Genomic DNA, 17,048 nt, shown 5'->3' with positions numbered 1-17,048 from the left:
CTGACTCCAAAGCCATGATTTTTGACTGCAGAGATGTTCCCTAGACCCCTGGTCCAGATCCTACATCTTGCGCTGCTGCTCACTCCCTCGTGGGTTAAAAACGGTTGGTGTGCTGCCAAGTACCCACTGAAGGGAAAACCATAAGCTAACATGGTGCTTTCAATGGTGGAAGCCAAAGCAATATGGGGGCCTTTTCTGGTACCCCTAAAGTCTTCACAGAAATGACCACTTATTCTTTCATGAGATCAGACCTATCCTAGGCCACACCTGGACTCGGGAGTCTCTTGCACCTTGGCACAGAAGCAGTGTGCACCTTGCTGTTGGCTGATTGAAAGCAGACTGGGGAGGCCAGTGTGGTGTGCACAGGCCCAGCTGGGCCTGGAGGTTGGGACGCCCGCAGGCCATGGGGGCAGCAGTGCTGTAACCCTGAAACCTAAACAAGTTCACCAAGCACTTTCACACCAATGGCTGGTTCTTCACAAGTAACCTCAGGGGCATTAGGAGCTCTGCTTGACTGATGTGCCGTAAAACCCAAGGGGTCTGTGGCCGGGCTGGGAGCAGACCCCAGGTCTCCTGCCTCCCGGGCCACCCCGCCTAGAAGCAGCCCAGAACCCACTCACTGCACAGGCAAGGGAGTTGAGGCTGGCGAGGTAGAAACCAAAGCCACTTCCGGTGCTTGTGTCCTTGGTGCCACCTCTCTAAGCAGGGTGAATCCGTGGGAAGTGGCCTTCAAGGTTCTGCTGAGACAAGTGTTTTCTTGTACTTCAGTTTTCCTGAGTACAATGTGACCATGTCACACTAGAGACTACCCCTTCTAAAGATCACATATCACGAGAAATCAGTAGGCTGGGGACTCTCGGGCTACACAGCACTGCTTTACCAAGGAGCACAGAGGCTCTGATGCCTCAGGCACCTAGCCACACCCACAAAGCCAGGAAGGGGACCCACGTCCTTGATTTTCCTTTGCCCCACAGAAGGGCTATATGAAGCTCCTCTCCTCCGAGCACACACTCTCCTGGATGTAGCTGGAGGATAGGAAATTAATCTTTATTGTGTCAGTTTAAAAGTCCCATGCCATCCCATCCTCACGTAACATCTGTGTAGCAGGCTAGCTCCCCTGCACGCCCTGAGGCTGTGGGAGGTAGGAGTGGGGTGAGGCCCCGCCCCCAGCCCACCAGTTACGTCAGCAGTGCCTGGCGCAGCATCTGCTTCTTCCGGGGTGTGAGGCGGGTGGGGAACTGGACATCGAAGAGAATGAAGAGGTCCCCCTTCTTGGTGGGGTCCTCAGGCAATGGCATGCCCTCATCTGGCACCTTCTTGAAATACATAGGACTGAGAGAGGATGAAAGGAGGGAGTTCAAAGGGCACCCCAGAGCAGCACCCCAACAGATCCCGTGCCACCCCTGCCCATGTCACCTCAGGCACGGGGCAGTCACTATGGCTTCCACCATGGGATGGAGGAGAGAGGAAACTGGACTGTTCCAGGTAGTCTGCTTCCTGAAAACCCATTTAGACTAAGTCTCTGATGGAGTATTCCGGGACTCTCATTTTAGAGATGGGAAACAGGATGAGGAAAGAAGGAAAGTGAGCAGACCCTGGGTTTGGGGGAGGTTCTGGGCTGCTGAACAAAGCTTCCCATGCAGAGAGCCTTCCTTGGAAGGAGCTTAGTGGAATTCACTCAGAACTCTAAGGAGAGGTTTTGGAAGCTAGAAGGTAAAGGCAACAAGGATTGCCTAACACTGGGAGCCTCTAGCCCTTACAGCGGCTTCGTGGAAGCAAGAAAAAGGCACTCCGTTTGCCAGGTGAATGAATGCGGTATATGGCTCAAGCAGAGTGGAAGCCGGATTTTGTCCTCTATTGTCCCCTCGTGCTCAGTGCAACCTGAACAGCTGTAGTGGCTCCACTTGTCTGGTAACCCTCTAAGGCCCAAGCCAGCCCTTCTGCCCACGGGGACCAAGCGGATGGACTCACTGGATGATATCATTGATGGGGATGTTGAGCAAACGGTCATCTAGGGTCTTCACCTCCACGGTGCAGCAGGTCAGAGCCTAGGGGACATTAAGGCCAAAGGTGAGAATAGGGAAGGTCCCCATGACCATTCTGTTTAGAAGGCACTTCATGACCCACTTCAGTACATGACTGAGCTGGGCCTCAAGGAGACAAAGGGATATACTCAAGGACTAACAGGTGAGTGAGTCAGGCAATGATGGGCCCTCAAGGAGTTCAGTCTGGTAAGTAAGACTGATATTGATACGTGTCATAGTAGAGGAAAGTTAAGGGGACGACGGGAGCCAAGGAAAGGCTCCCAAACCATTCCGGGGTGAACAAAAGGGCTACATAGTGCTGGTAGCAGTTGATGAGGGCCTTACAGAGAGAGGAAGAGCATGCCCGTTAGACAAGGTGGGTACACAGCACTCCAGGCAGAGAGGCCAGAATAAACAAGAGAACAAAGGTGTGAAAATGTACCCAATGGGCAGGAGCTCTAAGTGGCATGAGATCAGCAGGGGCCAGATTGTGCAGGGGCCTCAAATTCCATGTGAAGATGTTTAAACAGGAGCGTGGCACGGTCAGATGAGTGTGTGGAAAGACCGCCATGGGAAAGACTGGAGAAGATGGGCAGGGAGACAGGGAGGCCGCGGAGAGGCTGCTGCTGGGACCCTGGCAGTGGGGGTGATCAGAAGTGGGCCACGTGGAGAGAGATTTGCAGGTGGAATTGGCAGGACTTGGTGACTGCCTGCAGGTGGGCTGGGGAGGAGAGGCAAAGTTTATGCTGGTGCCCAGTTTCTCACTTCAGTTGTAAGGGTGTGGAGGGGCCACTCACATTCGGGAGTGCAGACACCACAAAGGTCCAGTGTGGCACTCGCCACATTGTGAAGACCTGCTTGCCTCTGGGCCTCCCATGGGGCAGGGGGAGCTTACTCTGATCTGCCCCCCTCCCATCTTCCACTTTGGCCACTCACCTTGCCCAAGGGGATGGAGTTCACAAAAAACAGGTTGTCGTTCTCCCTGCGGAAGCGAGGGTGTAGCTTCTCCTTTAAGATGAAGATGATGTCAGCTGGGATGATGTTGGGGCCCTGGGCAGGAGAGGCCAAGGTGGGACAGGACTAATTGGCTCTGTGACCTTGGCCAAGTTCCTGTCTCTACTGGTCTCCATGTCTTCATCTGAACAATGAGGAGACTGGACCAGGTTTTCTGGAAGGGCCGTTTCAGTTTGACCCCATAGCCTCTCTTCTGAGAAGCCTACCCAGGTGAATCCTGTGCTCCAACCCATTCCTTCTCCTCCACTGAGCATGCCCAAATTGGTGCGCTCAGCTGGAGGGAGACAGAGGCTTCCTTAGGCGATGGGTGGAACACTGAGCTGGGTGTCCAGCAAAGTCTCTGTCCTGCCAAGCTTCATTAAGTCACCAAAACTCTGTTGAGGTCTCTTCTTGGCACTGGGGTCAAAGGAATCAGACTGGTCCCAACCCCAAAGGAGCACCCCAATCTAGAGGGATAAACACACGCACAGTGAATCCTCAGCAGACTCAAGACTGATGAAGAGAACCCAGAGGCAGGAGCTCAGAGAAGTATGACCCAGGTGGGTAAGTCAGGGAAGGTTGCCCAGAGTGGGCAACGCAGCATTGGAGCTGCATCTTGAAGGTGTTTTTTGGAAGTAAATGTTTTATAGATGAGAAAGGAGGCAAGAAGTATAGGCAGAGAAATTAATCTCTCTAGGCTCTGAAGACACCATCACTGCCTTGGACAATAATATTATATTTTTATTTAACTTAGTATTTCAAATTATTAATAAGTGCTTTCTGAATATTTCCTATAGTTTACTCAGAGAAACAATGAAGAAAATCAAGCACAATAATTAGGACTGGATTCTTCTTTCAGTTCTTGTGCAACGCCCTCTCCTCTCTGGGCCTCAGTTTCCCACTCTTGCAAAATGGGGAGAGGCCCTGGGCCACCCACTCACAGAGGTGTTGTGAGGCTCTGTCCCTTGAAAGAGACAATTAGGGATTATCTCACACACTCTGCAGACTGGCCTCCCTGCCAGATGAGGGCTCACGCCTCTCCTCCTGTCCCCTCAGTCTTCCCGCCACAAGAGTCCAGTTAACTGACCCTGGGACTGACCTTAATCAGTTTCCCTTCCTCTCACCTGGTCGCCTTCCTTCTCGAAGGTGATCCGTGTGCCCTGCCTCCAACCAGGTTTCACATCAATCGTGAGGATCTTGTCCTTGATGGTAGAGGAGTAGCCATCCTCGTTCAGCACCTGCAGCGGGGTGGTCGGGGCAGGATGGCTCAGCCTTTCCCAACGTGAGAGAAGTGCCGAAGGATCGGTGCTCAGGCTCAATCCTCTAGCAACAGGGAGGACCTACCTTGAACCACTTCCACTCCAGCCCCGTTCCCCCAGAGCCAGGAACTTGGGGTTCCAGAATGGCAGGACATGTCACGGGGCCGAGGCCTGAGGTGCCAAGCAGCCACCATGAGTGGATCAAGCCCACAGTTCCAGCTCTAGAAAGCATGTGGTCCAGGCCACTAACACAGGCAAAGTGAACATATACTTGGTTCTCCCACCCCAGAGGGTCACAGAGAGCTAGACATATCTGAGCCTCACCTGAAGCATTCCCCTCTTATGTCATCATCCGTCCATTCCCCAATCACATGCCCAAATGGGTGTCATCTGTGGAAAGCATGACCACAGGTGGCATCTCCTATGCTGGGCAAAGTTTTGAGGTTGTGTTGTTCATGTGCTAGCTCAGGTCTGGACCACGAGACTGCGGGTCTTTCTCAACCAGTCCCCTCAGGGACTGTCTCCCAGCCCACCTTCAATTCCCACACTGCTCCTTCTTACTCAGGGGCATCCCCCCTGATGAAATCCTGATGGCCTGGTCTGGGACACCCTGAGGGCAGATTCACAGTTTTAGATCCTCCCATTCAGAGCCCTCCCTCTTCCCATAAGGCTGTATAGCTGACCTGAGAAGGGAAAGATCCCGTCCCTTAGAAATGCTGCAGACGGAATTCCTACACTAGGAAAGAGCCAGGCTAATACCCCCAATTGTCCCTTGCAAACTTCAGATTCTAGAATTATGCGGTCCTAGGTCTCCGAATCTAAGATTGCATGATTTCATCAGAGACCATACCTAGGTCTCTAGTTAAGAGTCAGGGTGACTGTGAGGGCTGGAGGGGACAGAGATGGCTCCCAGCCATGTACTCACCCTGCGGGAGATCTTGATTTTCTTGGTACAGCCAAAAAATAAGTCCTCAAGGGATAGGTAGAGGTCTCTTTCAATTGGGGGATCCTGTTTCATAACCCCGCGGCCCTGGAGGCCCCCAAAGCTCAAATCCACTTCATTTCCTTCTGCATCAAAAAACTCTGCAGGAGGTGGGGAGAGGAGTAAGAGAAACCATATATAGGAACTTGGATCGGTAGAACTTCCTCCAGCCCACTTCTTCAGTCCCCAGCACCCCATTCCTTTTCGGAGACTCAGACTTAGGCCAAGAAGCTAAACTCAATTGCAGATTTAATGATTATCATCCCTTGCCACCCCCATTGCTTCATCCCCCACTTTGGACACCTCCCAACTACCCTGACTTTCTCGGGATATACCCCTCAACCCTGGCTGCCTCAGAAAAGGGGTAACCTGGTGGCAGTGTTATTGAAACAGAGGTGTCCAAAAAACCCCAGAGCTTGCGGCTGGGGGATGGGGAGAAGGAAGCAGCTTTTAGGATGCCTCCACATGCCTGAGGCTGGTGGCTAGTGTCTTTGTTATGCAAAATGGCTTTAATGCATCCAAGGCCTCAGGTAGATGGGAGGGGTCTTGGACCAGGGGATGGTATGGAAAAAGCACACAGAGCCTGCATGAGGTTCTGTGAATGGTCAGAATCAAGTGCCATGCCCACTGCTTCACAGGACACAGGGATTTAAAAATGAGCGGCAGACATCTTAACAGTGGCTGACCGTGCGGATTTAACCGGGGGTCTGACGATGCAGTTTTAAGGAAGGGACGTACCTTGCTGCTTTGAAAAGGAACAGAATGACCATGCGGATTACAAAGGACTAACCATGCAGTTTACAAGGAGACTGAGAATCCACGAGGTTCTGGATTAAAAGCTGGTGGACACCATAACACAGACGAGGTCTCCTCAATCAGAATTGAATGATTGGCAGCTACCGGTAAAGCTGAACTGTGTTTAGAAAGTAGGGAAACGGTATCTCTAACTTTCCTAAAACTAGCCTGGTTTGGTAGGGGGAGGCAAGGATATGTATTTATGGGTGTTTTAAAGAACATAAGACTTAACAGCAGAAATCTACAAATAATTAAATCTATATAACTGTTAAATAAACAATTCTTTTTCTTTTCACCAAACTCTGGTATTGAGAGTTGTAATTCTGGCAGCGGGCCATCGGGCCCCTAACTAAACAGCCCGTGTGTTTCTGTTCAGTTGGAGTGGCCCAGGGGTTCTGTAACAGCAGCACCTGCCAATGCCAGAAATGACTCAAGCTATTCACTCTTGGCAGGGGCGGGGCTTAGCATGCCGGTCCTCCCTACCCTTCCCCAGGCTACACTCCACTTCACTGTCCAGCTCAGCCCAAGACCACTACACGCCCCTAGAGTCAAGTTTCTGTAAAGTCAGGAGGGGCAGGGCTGGTCCCTAACAAACTTGAGAGGCCACCAGCATGTCCCCAACTCCTCTTTTCTCAACCCCTTTTGCTCCTGCCCCGCTCTGTACTCCTAACCCCTCTTGATGCCCTGCCCTTCCATCCTAGTGCAGAGAAGATGGCCTCTGTCCCTTGATGGGCTGTGAGATCATTTGGGCATCAGTTTGTCATTGAGATGGACTAATAATGCCTGACCTATCTCCCACCATCATCATGAAAAAGAGCTTAAACTTGCGGAGAGCTTACTACGCATCAGGTGCTGTTTTCAGCTTTTTATTTTATTATTTCATTAGCTCAGAGGCCACAATTTAACTACAGAACCGGCACCCTTAACCACTACACTACATTGGTAGATGTGAAGCCCTTTGTAAACTAGTCAGGAGGCACTTTCATGATAAGATTTTCTGTACTCTGCCTCTCATGGCTAATGCCATGGAATGAACTTCACAGGCTAGAAAGACACAAGGACCTTAGGCTAGGGTGGGCAAGGCAGCATGACACTGTCCCCCTAAGATGCGATGGGCAGGTACTCAAGAGGTCTGTGAATTGCCTGGTCCCCTTTTGCATCGCTGAACCCATTTGTTCACCCAGCACCTATGGTGTGCCCAGTCTTAGATACCCCAATAGCCAGGTCTCAGGAAGCCCCTCCCCTTGACTGCAGGAAGATGGGACACAAGAACCCTGAGGGGGAAGCACTGTAGCAGTATAGCTCCTGGGCACTGCCTGAGTAGCCCCGAAACCCTGAGATCGACCTTCCCTAAATGAGCAGTGACCCTCGTTCGGCTCCTCTGAACTGCCTATTTTCCATGCACCCATCATTGGGAGAGACAGGTCCACTGCATGGCATTTCTCTGATGGCAAAGCCCGTTTTCATAAATATCTCATTTGATAATGGCCTGTGAGTAATGGACTATTACAGCCATTTAATGGTCAGGAAGCTGAGGCTTCAGACAGGTGAAGAGGTCTGCCCAGGATCCACACAGCTCCTGAGTGGCAGGGTGTGGATTTGAAAGGCCCTCTGAGTCCAAGTCTCTTGCTTTCCCCAGTCTCACGTGGAGTTTGTAAACTCAGGTTCCTCTGGCAGACAGGTGAAGGGGCAGTGGGCTGTAGTCAACTCATCATAGTAACATGGAAAAGAGGAAGAGAGAACGTTTGAAATGCAGAAAGGGTAGAATATAGCCAGGAAGAAGGGGCTGGGGGAGTCAGGCAGTGAAAATCTCTTGAGTTGCATAACAAGCTAGGAAGACAGGTCTGAATGTTAACTGTTCTTGCAAGGTGATCCTGAGCCTCAGAACTAAACTCTTTGTCTGGGACCTGGGGTCATCCACCCATCCATCCATGGACTTATCTAACATACATCTGTACAATGAAATCTTATGCAGCCATAAAATAAATAAATCTGTATATAATGTATAATAAGACAAATGAAACAAAAACCTGTGTACAGTGTGGTCCCATTTCCTTAATGAAATAAAAGGCTATGTAAAAATAAGACCATGCTGTTCTGTGGCTCGGTTGGAGCATTGCCCTGTACAGCAAAAAAGTTGCAGGTTCAATGTCCAGTCAGGACACATGCCTGGGTTGTAGGTTCGATCCCCATCTGGGGCGTGTATGGGAGGCAACCGATGTAAGTTTATAGCTCACATTGATGTTTCTCTCCCTCTAAAATCAAACACGTCCTTGGGTGGGGATTAAAAAACCTAAAATAGTAAAATAAAATTATGCTAATAAATGCACAGAAAATTTCTAGAATAATATACATAAAATGTTCACAGTGAGTGGCTGCTTCTGGGAAAGGAATGGAAGCCTATAAACATAAAAAAAGAAAAACCTACTCAAAGAAGCATCTTTACAGCTCCGTCCTTTCTCAGTAAAGGGAGAGGGTAGGTAGGTAGAACCTCTTACCAGCAAAGGGGTTGTTTCCTCCGAAGAACTCATGGAAAACCTTCTCAGGGTTGCCGTGGAAGACATAACCAGTTGTCCATGGGGTCTGGGACCCAAACTCCAGAGGAACCCCGCCCTTCAGACCCTCTTCTCCAAACTTGTCATAGATGCCTCTCTTCACAGCTGTGGACATATGGCACCTTGAGAAGGGGTCCCACCTTGGGGGCTAAGATAGCTGGAAGGCTGGGAAGAAGGGAATATGGGAAGGAGCATAGGGCAAAAACAGCCTTATTTCTAAAGCGTCTGCTGTCTGGCAGTCTTTGGAAGGAGACCCTATAAGTTAGGGGTGTGATTTCGTTGTGAGTGGATCTAGGCATGGCCTGCAGGGGAGAGATGAAGAAGACTGAGACTTGCTGGGGAGGGTGGGGATTGGAGTAGGAACTGAGACCAAGGGTCAGGCTATCCTGGGATTTAGCTTAACCCCATGTAGCTGCTATCTCATCTCAGGTAAATAGAATCCTAGAACCTTGAAATTTTAGAATCTAATAGTTCTAGCTTCCAAATTCTAAAGCTTTGAAATGTTAAGGTCCTGAAAACTAGGGGCTGGAGAAACCTCAGTGATCAGGCCATCCTCCTGCACAGCACCTCTGATGAGAGTCTCCAGCACAAGCCCTTAGGGATGCTCACGTGGACGGTGCCCCAGGCAGGGGTGGGAAATCACTTCCCCCCTCTTCTGGTTTCCATAGGAGAAACATTTACTAATCACTGGCCTCTCCCTGCCCTTTTATCTGCACGCTGTCCTCAGGGAAATGGAGATTTAGCTATTTGGTAAATCTGGGCCTCAGCCTTAGCCTTCTTCCCTTGGCCAGCAACCAGCTCTCTCCACCCCTGTGGGGGGCAGGGGAGGGCTTGGGGGTGTGGAGAGACCTGCCCCATGTCCCACCCTGATGAAACTGGGTGAACACGTCAGCTTGATCAGGGGGCTCTCCACACTGCGTCATCCAGCTTAGCTTGTGTCTACTGAGAAAGGCAATTTATTCTTCATTCTCTTCTTTCTCAGTTTATTTCAATTCTGCTTACTCTGTGTTGGGGCCCCTCAGAAAGCCCACCACTCAGAGACTTGAGGAATGATCTTAATGGAGAGGTGGAACAGAGAAGATGGCCTGGAGTCACTCTTCCAGGCTCAGCCCTGGTCACTTACGGTCACTCAGCACCTCGTAGGCCTCTGCTATTTGCCTGAATATCTCTGCTGAGGATGGCTCAATGGATCTCAATGGGTGGTGCTTAAGGGCAAGTTTCCGGTACCTAGACAGGGAGGATTAGTACAAGTCAGACCAGCTGCCGTGTTCCTGAGTGCAGACCAAGGTTCAGAGGTGGCTCTGCTATTGCCTGGTGGCCTCTCAGAGCCCAGACGTCCCCAGCTATAAATCAGGGCTCTGGAGGCTCATTGCTCAGACTCCCTTGAAGAGAACCCAGTATAGGAAGCATAGTTGACTGACAGCTCCTGAGGCTGACCTCTGGGCGTATGTGTTGAGGCTACACCTACCCCACCCCGAGCTGCTCCCACTACTCCCAGCCAATACCTAAGCGTGCTGGGGCTCTTAGTCCTGGCCCATTGCTGAAGGACACAGGAGTCTGCCAGCACTCAGCCTCTGCTTGAGGACACCCAATCAGCCTGGCTGAGATTTTGTCCGGACCACACTGCAGCCTTTCTGCCCCAAACCTTCCTTCCCTCTCTCCTTTCACAGGTGTCAGACCTGCGCAATGGTCTGAACGCTCTCCCTGCACACTCCCACTCCCCCTTCCCCCCAAGGGTTTCCCCCAGTACATTTTTTTTTTTTTTGCACTTCTAATCCCATCGTGGTGTCTGAACTGACACACAGGCTTCTTGGGAAGATGAGATAAAATATGGTGTCAGAGGGCCAGTACAGAGAGACAGTCCTTGCATGTCAGGTCCTTTCATTGTCTCCCACCTCTCTGCTCATTCTTTCCCCACTTCTGCACCTGCCCTATCCCACCACTTGGTGATACGATGCCTACAGCATCTGAGAACCTATCGTCGGTGTCCCAGGAGGAAAGAGCTAGCATGAACTGTGCGATTTGTAGAGACTCATCAAGATGTTGGAAGTGGGTGGGAAACCACAGGGACAGTGCAGCACTAGAGGCCAGGAGCCCTGGGGCACCCTGACCACTCCTGAGTCTATAGGAGGGAGAGGTTACCTGAAGCCCCCAGGAGAGTGTGTAGAGGCAAGGCCCTTGGCAGGAGCCTTCTGATCTTCAGTTAACGTTCACAGCCAACCTGAAGAGACCCCACAGAAAGGGAACTGGGAATGAATACCCCAGCGCCACTCTCCTCCCTCCCAATCTCCTGCCTTGCGTTCCCTTTAGCAGGACGGGTTAGGAAGCCTGAGGGCCAGGAAGTCTATGGGTGCAGTTCAGGTGAGTCAACATCCAGAGCAGAGAGCGGGGTGCGGAAAGGCAGGGAGAGGTCTGGAGGAGCAAGGTGGGCATCAGCACAGCCTAAGTCGCTCAGTACAAACTTGACCCCATGTGCCCTCTGCTGGTCAGAACACAGAGCTTCTGCCTTGCCCACATTTCCACGCTGGTGTCCCCAGAGCTCTGTCACTTCTCTTCTCCACATGCTGGCAGGGACAAGCTCACCTGTGCCACACTTTGAGCCCCACCTACTGGCTAATGACTCCTAAATCTCTATTGCAAACCAGATCTCTTCTCTGACTGCCAGACTCTGTTTCCAGCTGCCCACTTGGAGAGAGTGTAGAGGCAGTGTTACAGAATGGGGGTGTCCAAAAACCCCCAGAGCTTGCAGCTGGGGGATGGGGAGAAGGAAGCAGCTCTCAGGATGCCTTCACATGCCTGTGGCTGGTGTCTGGTGTCTTTGTTATGCAAATGGTGTGGATGCTTCCAAGGCCTCAAGAAGATGGGAGGGGTCTTGGGCAGGGGATGGTATGGAAAAAGCACACAGAGCCTGCGTGAGGTCCTGTGAATGGTCAGAACGGTCAGAACTGGGGACCATGCCAACTGCATCACAGGACGCAGTTAGGGATTTAAAAATAAGCGGCAGACATTTTAACAGGGTCTGGCCATGCTGCTTTGAAAAGAAGGGTTTGACCCATGTGGTTTTAGGAAGGAAAAACTCCATGCAGTTTACAAGGAGGCTGAGAATCCACGAGGTTTTGGATTAAAAGCTGGCGAGCACCTTAACACAGACAAGACCTCCCCCAATCAGAATTGAATGATTGGCAGCTACCAGTAAAGCTGAACTGTGTTTAGAAAGTAGGGAAACAGTATCTCTAACTTTTCTAAAACTAGCCTGGTTTGGTGGAGGGAGGCAAGGATATGTTTGTGGGTGTTTTAAAGAACATAAGACCTAACGGCAGAAATCCGCAAATAATCTAAATCTATATAACTATTAAGTAAACAATTCTTTTTCTTTTCACTAAACTCTTGTATTGAGAGTTGTAATTCTGGCGGCGGGCAATCGGGACCCTAACTAAACAGCCCTTGGGTTCTATTTCAATTGGAGCAGCCCAGGGGTCCTATAACAGCAGGGCCCTTGGCAGGTGCTGTGATCTTCAGTTAAGGGTCCTCTCCAAAGTTCCACAGACCCCACAGATTCGATGAGCCCAGTCATTACATTTTCATTCTTTAATACCACCACCACCACCCCCGCCATTTTTCCAGGCACTGCAACCAGAAAGCTAGCTGAGCATTATCTTTGACTCCAAGTTCTCCTTTGTCCACTCCACCCCCTACCATCATCACTAAGGCATGTAGGCTTTTCCTTCTAACAAATATTCTGTTTCTGCCTCTTTATCCCTACAACTATCACAGAACCATGTCTTTCTCCGGTTTCCCCTTCTCCAATCTGTTCTGTGTGCTGCCACTGGTTTGATCCCTCCCTCTTGTTAATTTGATGCTTCTGAAATGCTCCCCGATCAAGTTACTCTCCTGCCCAAATCCTTCCCTGGTTTCCCCTTTGTTTTCAGCATAAAATCCAAATGCCTCTGAGATTCAGGCTCCTGCTCTTCTCTCTGGCCTCCTCATCACATCTCTCCCTCTCCGCTCCTATGCCCTCTCCTGCCCAAACTCCTCACACTGCCTTGCTCATACCTTTAACCTTCTACTCCCTTAGCTGTAACACTCGCCCCTCTACACTGTCTCCCATCTCCTCCTTGGAAATTTTTATTCATCCTTCAACATTCAGCACAGGGGGCAATTCCTCCAGGATGCCTTCCCTGATTGCAGCTTCCATTCTAAATTAGACACCCCTTCTTGTGTCCCCAGTGCCTTTGATCCCAGTAATTTTTCCTGCAGTGCTCCAGTTGTTTGTTGACTAGTCTGTCTCCCCCGCTAGCCTGTGATTTCCTTGAATAACTGTGTCCAGTTCTCTCTGCCCCAGTGCCTAGCATTGATTAGCAGAGAGTAAATGAATGACTTGAACTAACTGTACCACGAGGCAGCCCATCTCACTGTGGGACCGCTCCGAATTTTAGGCAACGGTTACTCTTACTAAGTTGGGTCTGCTGTCCTGTGACTTTACCTCTTCAACCATGAGGGTCCTGGCTCAGCTCCTGGAGGCCTTGCAAAGAGAATCTGCTCTGTCTACCTTGAGAGACTTAAAGACAATTGTCATGACCTCCCTGAGATTTCTAAACCAGCCCTCTTAACTATAGAGGTCACAGTCTCTATATGAAGAGAAGTGCAAATCAGTTTTAGCAATGAGTAAAAGTAAAGGGATTTGAGAAGAGTACAGTTTTTCATATAAACTTGAGTTTTAAAATGATCCGTGCAGTAATATTACTCTGGTTCACCTGCTTTCCTGAGTCGGAGAATGGGTAGTCACAGCACTGATGGGGCAGCCTACAGTGAATGAGTGATACTGAGAAGGTTAATTGCTGAGTGATTATGAATCATTGTTATATAAGTTTTTGCTTTGGGGGGGAGCAAAATCTAGGTACTCCTATGGGAGAGTGTTATACACGTGACTCATACCTTAAGAGCTGTTGCAGGGGAGAAGGATTAAGCACTGTTGTTTGAAACATGCGCCTTTCTTTTAATCACTGTATGACATAGTTTCAGATGCAAATATTTGCTGGGCATTTTCATGTTCATTATCTCATATAATCCCATTTCAATACCACAACAACCCACCCCCCTTTCTTGGAGAGAGGTGTGAAAACTGAGGCTCAGAGAGGTTAAGTAGTTTGCCCATGTCACACAGCTAGCAAGTAGGAGAACCTGGATCCAGGCCTAGGTCTTTCCAAAGCTTAAGCTGGACTTACTTTTCTGAATTTCAGCTGCCTTCCCTCCTCATGATGTTTCTCTAGACCGGTCCCAATGGCCAATGAGATGCTCTGAATAGTGGATGACGTGACACATTGCTCTGAATTGTTCTTTAATTGTTTCATGAGTTTGTGTCTTGTTTCTCCATAAGTGTAGAATCTCCACTTATGTCACTTAGATACCCTACACTTGGCCCACAATGCGCAACTATAGAAGTCACGTCTGAATACTGGCTTTGCTGTTTACTAGGCATGTGGTTGCGGAATGATAATGGCACCTAAGTCTCAGGGTTGTGAGGACGGAGTGAAATAATGATGGAACGTTCTCAGAACACATTTGTACAATTCAATAAATGCACCTATTATCACTACACAACCTTAATTGATTGAATTATCCTAGATTCCTCCTTCATTCTTTACCCTCAATTATCCAATTAATTGTCCAGTCCATTCTCTCCCCTCTCGGTAGCCCCTTGCCCTACTTCAAGCTCCCTCTGTTGCCTTGATCATCACGACAGCCTCACCAGGGGCCTCTCTCCTTCCAATATGAGCTTCCATGGCACCCTGTACGTTCCCTTTTGTAACACTCACCACACTTGTGACCTAGTCAACATCTGCATTCACCAACAAAATTAATCTGCCTCTCTGAGTATGTTTATCTCTCCTAACCCATTAGGTAGTCACTCAATAAATATTTGTCTAAAAATTTAATTTTTTTTCCAGAAAATGTGTTGACTCCTGTCCTAGACTTTCTCAAAACTTGATGCAATTTATTCAACACCAAAATCCCATGTGGCGGCCCAAATAAAATTTGTAACATGTACTTCTGGCCAGGTCACCCTTGTGTTCACAATCCTTTGGTTCTCCATAATATTCAGAATAAAGTTCAAATGTCTCCTTTGTTCCCATTTCATTGCTAGGAAAATCAGGGCATCCAAGAGAGGAGACAGGGCATGGAGGGTAAAGATGATGCACTGGGAACCCTGACCCAGCCAAAGCAGGATGTAAGTGTGCAGGAAGCAAGAGCAGAAACAAGGTTTACTTTGCTTGCCCCGAGCTGTGCAGGAAAGCTCAATTTGAAAGAGTTGAAGGTGGCCCAACACATCCCTAAAACCCCACAGCTGTACCAACTTACGCCTTCTTGATCTGGGCATCCTCTGAATTGTGAGTGATCTGGAGTATAGCGTAATAATCCTGGCCCATGGCTGGCTGGCCTTCCTGTGGATAGTCCTGACTCCAGCAGGGCTGTTAAGTCTGTATTCCTTGGTTGCTCCTGACAACTGCACAGGGGCACTCTGGGAGTTGTAGTCCTTCCTGTCTAAGCAAACCACTTTCTCAGTTCTGCCTTAAAGAAGAGTCAATGAAAGGATTGAGAGAACTGTGGATGATTCTATAACTCTGATGATGATCACTCAACTCAGAAACCAGGGGATTAAGGGGAGTAGCAATTAGTTTTAATTAAAAGTTTTCAGAACAAATGCATTTAGCTGTTTTGTTTTGTGTTTCCTTTTTGGTTTGTTTGTTTGTTTGAGAGGGGCAGGGAGGGAGAAAGAGGGGGAGAGAAACATCCATCAATTGCCTTTTGTATATGCACCGACCAGGGAGTGAACCTGCAACCCAGATATGTGCCCAGACCTGGAATCAAACTGGCGACCTTATGTTTTGCAGGACAATGACCAGCCAACTGAGCCACACGAATAAGAGCTAGCTGTTTTTTGTAGATAAATTTTTATTTTAGAAAAGTTTTGGATTTTCAAATAAGTTGTGAAGATAGTAGAGTTCTCAAATACCCTACACTCAGCCCCATTATTAACATTTTACAGGAGTATGGTACATTTGTCACAAATAATAACCAATATCAAAACATCATTTATAACAGAGGTCCATTTTAATTCAGATTTTCTAGTTATTTTTTAGTATATTTTATTGATTATGCGATTATAGCTGTCCCAATTTTTTCCATTTTGCCCACTCTGCCCGGTACCTCACTTCCTTCTAGCAGTCCCCTCCTCCCTTAGTTCATATCCATGGGTCATGCATATAAGTTCTTTGGCTCCTCCATTTCCTATACTGTTTTAATTTTTTAAAAAGATTTTTATCTATTTATTTATTAATTTTAAAGAGGGGAAGGGAGAGAGAAAGAGAGGGAGAGAAACATGCATGTGTGGTTGCCTCTCGCACACACACACCCAACCAGGGATCTGGCCCACAACACAGGCATGTGCCCTGACTGGGAATCAAACCAGCAACCCTTTGGTTCACAGTTCGGCGCTCAACCCACTGAGCCACACCAGCCAGGGTTCCCATACAATTCTTAACAACCCCTTGTTTATTTTGTACCTACCAATTATGCTTCTTGATCCCTGCACCTTTTCCCACATTCTCCTCCTCCCCCACCTCACTGACAACTCTCCATATAATCTCCACATCTATGGTTATGTTCCTGTTCTGGTTGTTTGCTCAGTTTTTTGTATTTTTTTAGATTCATTTGTTGATAGTTATGAGTGTATTGTCATTTTACTGTTCACAGTTTTGACCTTCTTTTTCTTAAATAAGTCCCTTTAACATATCATATAAGAAGGGCTTGGTGATGATGAACTCCTTTAACTTTACCTTGTCTGGGAAGCAATTTATCTGACCTTCAATTCTAAATGATAGCTTTGCTGGTTAGCGTAATCTTAGTTGTAGGTGCTTGCTTTTCATCACTTTGAATACTTCTTGCCAGCCCCTTCTAGCCTGCAAAGTTTCTTTTGAGAAATCCACTGACAGTCTTATGGGAACTCCTTTGTAGGTAACTCTCTGCTTTTCTCTTGCTGCTTTTAAGATTCTCTCTTTATCTTTACCTTTGGCACTTTAATTATGATGTGTCTTGGTGTGGTCCTCTTTGGGTCCAGCTCGTTTGGGACTCTCTGTGCTTCCTGGACTTGTACGTCTATTTCTTTTGTCAAATTAGGGAAGTTTTTCTATATTATTTTTTTCACACAAGTTTTCCATTTCTTGCTGTTCTTCTCCTCCTTCTGGCACCCCTATGATTTGGATGCTGGTATGTTTAAAGTTGTCCCAGAGGTTCCTAAGCATCTCCTCATTTTTATAAATTCCTATTTCTTAATTCTGTACTGGTTGACTGTTTATTCCTTTTGTTCCAAATCTTTTATTTGAACCCTGGCTTCCTTCCCTTCACCATTGGTTTTGTGTGGATTTTTCTTCATTTCACT

General features: G+C 48.5%; 1 protein-coding gene across 1 annotated transcript; it reads right to left on the bottom strand.

Annotated features, from left to right (window-relative positions):
* Positions 1-1,031: 1,031 nt before the first annotated feature.
* DNAJB13 (DnaJ heat shock protein family (Hsp40) member B13) lies at positions 1,032-15,135 on the bottom strand. Its single transcript, XM_090265404.1, has 8 exons — positions 14,969-15,135; positions 9,732-9,835; positions 8,552-8,713; positions 5,202-5,359; positions 4,142-4,255; positions 2,961-3,074; positions 1,972-2,048; positions 1,032-1,332 (listed from the first exon to the last, which is right to left on the bottom strand). Exons 1-8 carry the CDS (start codon positions 15,034-15,036, stop codon positions 1,179-1,181), a joined length of 951 nt encoding a protein of 316 aa, XP_090121530.1. The 5' UTR covers positions 15,037-15,135; the 3' UTR covers positions 1,032-1,178.
* Positions 15,136-17,048: the final 1,913 nt, after the last annotated feature.

The sequence above is a fragment of the Furipterus horrens genome, unplaced genomic scaffold (assembly GCF_987537825.1).
Source record: "Furipterus horrens unplaced genomic scaffold, mFurHor1.1.pri manual_scaffold_2, whole genome shotgun sequence".
NCBI lineage: Eukaryota > Metazoa > Chordata > Mammalia > Chiroptera > Furipteridae > Furipterus > Furipterus horrens.
Note: the sequence above shows the minus strand (reverse complement) of the source record. Positions and strands in the feature narration are given on the sequence as shown.